The following is a 7,707-nucleotide window of genomic DNA, read 5'->3' as shown; positions in this document are numbered from 1 at the left end:
ATACTGAAAAAAAAAAAAAAGAAACTTCAAACACAGTAGCACAACCCTTTTCCCAAGCCCCCACTTCAAAATCTCTGAAGAAAAAACACAGCTGAGTGGGCGAGTTTAGGTTTTTGAGTTGTAGGGTTGTGAAGGAAGCAGGTTTGAGATTTTTGTGATGGAGGAAGAGGATGAAGATGGAAGCGTTGAAAGCTTACTAAGATGGGCATCACAGATTGGAATATCGGATGCATCAACAACCACCCACCACTCTCTCTCTCTGGGTTCTTCTCTCTCTGTCTCTCACTTTCCTCACTCTGGAGGGTACCACCTAATCTTCCCCCTTTTTCATTCTTCCTTTCATTCACAGCCTCTTCACATTCATTTAATACTGCAGTAGAGGTTTGGGTGCTGTAAGAGACCTTAGGATGGGAGAACTCATTCTCAGAGTTCCAAAATCTGCTTTGATGACGACTGACAGTGTTATGCAAGATACAAACCTCTCTCAAGCTCTTAATAGGCACCCTTCTCTTTCTTCGACCCAGGTTTTCTTTCATAACTCTATTTCTACTCTATTTTGAATGTCTCAAGTGAGCTACGTTGGAATCTTGTTGTGCCCTCTAACCGTTCGTGAAAATGCGCTCAAGCCATTTGTTTTAAGTTCTTCTCAATAGACAATAGTTATTACATCAAAGCAGGGAAATGGTTATTGTCGCTCCTAGTTTGATAATGCCACCCTTTTTTTTATAAATTCATGCGAATATACAATGTAAAAAAATCATATGATCGACTGACATTATAAAAACTAGGATTGACAATATCATTTCCCCCGAAGCAAATGTTTTTCGGTTTTACTTGAACCAGGGTCTGATTCCATGGAATATAATAGTATGGTGTGACTTCATCATTGTTGTATTATTACCTGTGCCGTTGCTTATAATTGAGTTTTTTATGCAAATGAATCATTTGGCCTTACTTCTCAGCTTGTGCACAATGCAGATACTGAATGTTTGCCTGCTGTATGAAGTTGGAAAAGTAAAGGCTTCGAGGTGGTATCCTTACCTCGTGCATTTACCAAAGAGTTATGACATCCTAGCCATGTTTGGTGAATTCGAGAAAACTGCTCTGCAAGTTCAGTTTCTATTAGAAGTTTTAGTTTGTCTTGTTAGGTTAGACATAGCATCTGACCTGATACTACTTATCAGCATTTCATTTGCACTTCTCTTTTTGAAGCCATCTTTTATGTATCTTGTGGTTTTTAGGTGGATGAGGCTATATGGGTAACTGAAAAAGCCGTGCTAAAAGCCAAATCAGAGTGGAAGCAAGCTCATGCTTTGATGGAAGATCTCAAATTTAAGCCCCAGCTTCTAACATTTAAGGCTTGGGTGTGGGCTTCTGCAACGGTTAGAAATTTAGCTTGTTATAAAGACTCATGCATGCTAATTTATTTATTTACAAATATTCAATTTGGTTTTCGTATGACACATGGAATTCATTGGTTCTTATTTTGATTATTAAGTGATAATATACTGAATAAACTTTTCCTGTGCTGAGCCTTCTCTTACATCCATGAAATCTTGACACACTTCTTGTGGTTAATTGTCTAAATTAAAATGATCTCAATGATTGGAAAAATAAACCTGTTTTATGGATTATTGATAAGTTACTGCTGGTTGATGCATCAAATGCATTTTTGCATTACAGGGCATATTTATATTTACTATTTAGTATTTCAGTTGTTAGAGTAAATGGCAGAATTCTGCCTTTATGATTTTATCTCATCTGATCTTTCAAAATCTAGATATCTTCCCGGACATTGCATATACCGTGGGATTCAGCTGGGTGTTTATGCCCTGTGGGTGACTTGTTTAATTATGATGCACCTGGAAAGGAGCCATCTGACATTGGGGATCTAGAGGATTTGCTATCTAGCTCTTCGATCCATGATGGTTCCTTATCAAATGAAGACAATACTACAGTCGCTGATGCAGAGCAGCTTGATTCCCAGTCTCAGAGATTAACAGATGGGGGGTTTGAAGATGATGCAAATGCATATTGCTTTTATGCTAGGGCAAATTACAATAAAGGAGATCAGGTATTACACACACACACACACAGATATATATATATACTGGATGTCACTATGATCTTTTCCATGTGCTTGAATGGCCTGAATTAATTAACTAGTTACTCATCCCATTCGAATAATGTAATTTATTATTATTCTCACCAGGTTCTGCTATGTTATGGAACTTACACAAATTTGGAGCTTCTTGAACACTATGGTTTTATCCTACAAGAAAATCCAAATGATAAAGTTTTTATTCCTTTGGAACCTGCTGTGTATTCTTCCACTTCTTGGTCCAGGGAATCATTGTACATCCATTACAATGGGAAGCCTTCCTTTGCGCTACTAGCTGCATTGCGGCTGTGGGCGACCCCTCAAATCAAGAGGAGGTCTGTTGCACATTTTGTTTATTCCGGCTCTAAAATCTCTGCAGACAATGAAATTTTCATCATGAAATGGCTATCGAAGACTTGCCATGGTGTCTTAAAGAATTCGCCAACATCTATTGAAGATGACACCTTGCTCCTGAATGCAATGGATAATAGTCAAGATTTTTGTACTTTTTTGGAGGTTACAAAACTTATGTCTTTCCGGGATGAAGTTGATACCTTCTTAGAAGTTCATAATATGAAGGATAAATGTAGTGATAGCAATATAGTTTTATCTAGAAAAACAAGGTGGTCTATGAATAAGTGGAAGTTGAGCATTCAATGGAGAATCAATTATAAGAAAGTCCTCCTTGATTGTATCTCTTATTGTAGTCAAATATTGGATTCTCTCATGGAATAATAGTGCTATTATTCACTGCCTTCTTAATTATTTCAAGAATTTCTGAGATTTTATTATCATCATTGTCTCCTCTTCAAATTTCTGTTCTAATCTTGACATTCTTCTAGCCAGTTATCTTATATGGTTAATGTTGAAAGTGTTGAGTATAACAAGGTAGATTTTAGCATGACTATGTTACGGTAATTATATCAGTGTTAATACTTAATATATACTAGGAGAGAAGAATTTGCGCAATTCTGACTACTGAGATTCTTCTCAAGATATGCCTTCTCGTTTCGGGGAACACCTCTGCACCTGAGACTTAGAAAAAAAAAATCCCTTTCAATTATATATTATTGCCTATTGATCATATATTTCATAATCGCCATATTTATTTATTCTAATTTCGAGTTGGATCTCCTTTAACCTAGACATAACAAAGCAATACACAGTTTATCTCCAAATATGTTTTAACATAACACACATTGCAAATTTGCAATGTTCACAAATAGAAAGTTGAATCCATAGAATAGTTTCGTTTGGTAAAATCAGACATCCAATTTCTACTCGGGGCGTCTATCCAAACTTAAGAGAAGTTTGTTCTTGTTAGAGAGAGAACAGAACAGAACACCCAACAAGTAATTCAGAATCATCATGTTAATGATTTGGATAAATTAACATTAATACCCCAAAAGTAGCATTTGGCATTAAGAGTGGTGAGTGGATGCAAATACAAGTATACAACAAATGTATGCTATCATTAACATCTAGTAGCAGATCGATTGTGAAAATTAAAAACCTTTCTGCATACTCTACTTCTACTGAATATACACTATAATATACTCTACTTCTACTGAATATACACTATCTCGCAGAAGATTCAGAGGAAAGCCAGTAACGCGATGAGGACTCAATATCCCAATCGATGTCTTCACACCCACCTCCACTTGCAGTATAAACTGTTGCAAGGATATAATCATCCACCTCAAAGCCTTCTGCTTGCATTCTATACATGAGCTTCAATGCCTCTTGGCAATGCCCATTTCTTGCATAACCTAAGATCATGGCTTTCCAAGAAACTAAATTCCTCTCTGGCATGTTATCGAAGACTTGCAAGGCATCGGCAACATACCCACATTTTGCATACATGTAGATCAAAGCACTGTTTACAAATACATTAGACAAGGCAGGGGTCTTGCTTGCATAGGAATGAATCAATCTCCCTTGCATTGGCGCTTCTAAATTTGCGCATGCTTTCAGCAGCGACGAGTAAGTGTAGGCGTTTGGAACCACACCTTCCTCCATCATTTCCTGCAAGAACTGTAAGGCCTCAGATTCAAGCCCAAGCTTGGCACAACCAGAGATAATGGCAGTCCATAAGACAACATCCCTAGAAGGCATGTGCTGGAGCACCTTGAAAGCATGAGAGTATTCTTTGCATTTGCAGTAGAACCATACCAATGAGGTTCCTAGGTAAACGTTATCGTGGATAACGCTCTTGATTATCTGTGCATGCACTTCTTTTCCGGACAGCAAAGACTTCACTGAGCCACAAGCCATTGTGACACTTGCAATTGTCTTCTTATTAACATGAACCTTTTTCCTCTTCATCAATCGAAACAAACTTAGAGCCTCTTCGCCATACCCCTTTCGAGCATATCCTGATATAATGGATGTCCAAGTAGCTGTGTTTCTAACTCTCATTCTGTCAAAAACTTCTTTAGAATTCACAACTTCACCACACTTTGCATACATATCAATGAGGGAAGTTCCAACAAAAACATCACTCTTACATATTTTCTTTACTATGGCACCATGCAGCTGTGTCCCAAATTTCAATTCTTTATTCTCTCCACAAGCCTTTAGTGCAGCGCACACAGTGTATTCATTAGGAAAGAACCCATCACCAAGCATTTGCGAGAACATTAACAAGGATTCATGCCCAAGCCTTTGTTGGGAACATGCAGTAATCATGGTTGTCCAACATACCACATCTCGCTCAGCCATTCGATCAAATGTTCGAAATGCACTCGACATTTCCTCACATCTTGCATAAAAATGAACAACTGCACTGTCAACAATTAAATTCCTCCAGTTACTTTTCAAGATATGAGCATGAATTTGTTTTCCCAGCTCTAAATCCAATCTTTTACCACACAGATTCATGACGCACACCAGCATATTGCTGTTTGCTTGAACCCCATGTTTAATGGATTCACGAAACAAATTTAAAGCTTCATCATCCAGGTTATAATTCAAATACCCATCAATAATAGCAGTCCACGTAACTACGTCCCTTCTTGACATTTTATCAAACACTCGACGAGCCCGAGTTAAATTACCCAATCTCAAATAACTACAAATCAAATTATTATCAACATATGTTGCTGACTCTCTAAAACATTTCAATATGATTGCATGTATCCTTCCAACCTCTTCCATGTCATAACAAGACCGCAGCCAACGAGCTACTAACTCTGGACCAAAGCATCGACATCTCACATCCAAAATTTCTCTGTTCTGGCTGGAAGCATCACCACGAGATGTGATCATATTTTGAAGGTTGCCCTGTGCATCATCTATTGCTTCAATGCTTTGAGTTGCAGCATCATATTCTTCTACAGCAACCAAGCATGTGTTCCAAAGCCTTACGAAATCTTGTTACATAAACATAAGTGGCATACAAATACCAGATTACGTATAGAATCAACTGACATAACAGCAATCCAATGCAATTGAAAATCATTAAAAATTTGTGAACTGAATTGATTCTAAAGACTTGAAAAGCACTATCTTTCAAGGGACACTATTAAGAAATAAGAATCGAGGATCCAAAGAAAAGAAGTCTTACTATTTTGCACTTCTGGATTGTCATTGTAAGATTCAACTAATGTATGAAGATGCACAAAGAATTCTCTAGTTAAGTCTTCACGAAAAGTGGAGACAATTTCACTAATTTCTGACGGCTCGTCTTTCATAATTTGAATAAGGTCATTATGTCTCTGGACATCATCATCTATCTACAAAAGAGGAGAGCATATGACAAATTTCAGCATTATAGCACCCATCATCAACAAAAGAAGAATGTCATAATATTCTCACAGTAACATAAAAAGTTTTCTACATTACAACATCTTGCCCTTGTGTCTTTCATTTGTGACACCAATATTGTTACGAAACCTTTCTTTCCAAGAGATTAAACTGATAGGAGTAGAGACTTATATCTTTTAATACCTCTCACGCAAGATTCTTTCTTTTGGAATTCAGCAAGAATTGAATTCTAGATGCCATAGAAGCTCATGCCATGTCATGAAACCATTTCTCAAAACCACAACAATGAGAATAACAAGTGAGAATCATAAAGTAGAATAACAAATGAGAGACCTGTTTAAGATTGTTTGCAAGCCAAAGAAGCCTGTCCTTGGTCCATGGATCATCTTCGTTGCGCGCTCTATCCTGACAGCGCGTAAAGAAGAAGTGCCTAATGCTGTTCCATTTCTTGTTCAGAACCAGCAACCTCCTCCAATTAGCCAAAGCATGTTTGTGTTCATGTTGGTGTTCATTCTCCTCCACCATGAAATCGTCAATTAATTCATCACAATCTCGAATCAGTTGGCAGTTATGGAAGCAGTCGTTGCTGCCAGTGTCATCCCAATCGTCATCAGAATCATCACAAGAACAAGCAGCAGAAGCAGGGGTATAAGTACAACCTGGCACTGCTTTAATCAAAATAAGGCATCAATTACTTGCAAGAAACAGCAAAAGAAAGAGTGAAGAGTAAGGAGCTAGTTACTATTACTGTTACCATTGGCCTTGGTAGTGATAAAAGGTAAGCGCGAAGATGGAGAGAATAACAAGGAGGAGACAGGAGAAGGAAAGTATGGTAAGGGTTTAAGAGGGAAAGAAGCTTGAGAGGTAGAAGAAGACGGAGGAGGAGGTGGTTGAAGAAGAAGTAGAAGAGTTGGAGAGTGTTGGAGTGCTTTAGCCATTTGGAGGGTAAGGAAGGGATAAGGAACTGAAGTGACTATGAGTATGAGCTGAGCATTACATGTCCACCAGTTCCACCTTCAGTTTCACCAATGTTATCACTTATACTAGGATCAAACTGCAAAAATATCACAGAAAAATAACAACATTAAATATCAGCACAACAGTGAATCAAAACCAAAAATAGAATAGCAATAAATTAATGAATCAATAACAAGTTAAAAGCAAAAAATAGCAGCAGCCATCAGACCAATAATGCAAGAAAACTTGTTCACCGTACCCTTTGCACCATATTAGAAGGTTCCAAAAACATTTATTATTCCATCCGTGACAATTTTCATAACAACAGCAGCTATTTATTATCAACCTCATCACACCACCAATTCACCAAAACCAGACAACACAAATACCACCAAAATCACATTTGGAGTCTCCACTTTTCAAATTATAAGATTAATAAATTCAAATTAAAATCAATTAGCAGCAGCAATAATAAGAATAAACAATTAATAGTAGCAGCGGAAATAACAATTAACAAATTTAAAAAAATAAAATCAATAGAAGAACAGAGAAAATCAAGAAGCAAAAAATAGCAAGAAGCTGAATCAGAAATAGAAGAACCAACCTGTTATTGATGAGTTGTTGATGCAGACAGAGTGGCAGAGTGCAGGGAGGACGACCGAAAGAGAGGCGGTACGAGGATGACGGCGTCCTGCTGGAGAGCTGCTGCGGCCTGCGTGCTGCGGCCTGCGTGGAGCCGCCGAGGACGACGGCGTGTTACTGGGAGAGGACGAGGCGTGCTGCGTGGAGCCGTGCTGGGGGGACGACGGAGAGAGAGACAGGCACTACAAGGAAGGGAGAGGAAGAGGAAAGGGCTGCGGGACGCGAGTCAGGGTTGGTGCTGT

General features: G+C 38.2%; 2 protein-coding genes across 2 annotated transcripts in view; one reads left to right on the top strand and one right to left on the bottom strand.

Moving 5' to 3' along the window:
* Positions 1-7: 7 nt before the first annotated feature.
* LOC107458071 (protein SET DOMAIN GROUP 40) lies at positions 8-2,866 on the top strand. Its single transcript, XM_016076286.3, has 6 exons — positions 8-303; positions 377-524; positions 979-1,110; positions 1,242-1,382; positions 1,781-2,074; positions 2,213-2,866. The coding sequence occupies exons 1-6, from the start codon at positions 158-160 to the stop codon at positions 2,834-2,836; spliced, it is 1,485 nt and encodes a 494-aa protein (XP_015931772.1). The 5' UTR covers positions 8-157; the 3' UTR covers positions 2,837-2,866.
* A 613-nt stretch (positions 2,867-3,479) lies between these two features.
* LOC107458045 (pentatricopeptide repeat-containing protein At4g18520, chloroplastic) overlaps positions 3,480-7,707 on the bottom strand; it is a gene marked incomplete in the record, with an annotated part of 4,627 nt that continues 399 nt past the window's right edge. The window contains 5 exon segments of the mRNA XM_016076241.3: positions 3,480-5,472; positions 5,667-5,835; positions 6,200-6,531; positions 6,621-6,920; positions 7,428-7,707. Of these exon segments, the coding sequence (XP_015931727.1) occupies positions 3,680-5,472; positions 5,667-5,835; positions 6,200-6,531; positions 6,621-6,804 (2,478 nt within the window).

The sequence above is a fragment of the Arachis duranensis genome, chromosome 7 (assembly GCF_000817695.3).
Source record: "Arachis duranensis cultivar V14167 chromosome 7, aradu.V14167.gnm2.J7QH, whole genome shotgun sequence".
In the NCBI taxonomy this organism is placed as follows: domain Eukaryota; kingdom Viridiplantae; phylum Streptophyta; class Magnoliopsida; order Fabales; family Fabaceae; genus Arachis; species Arachis duranensis.
Note: the sequence above shows the minus strand (reverse complement) of the source record. Positions and strands in the feature narration are given on the sequence as shown.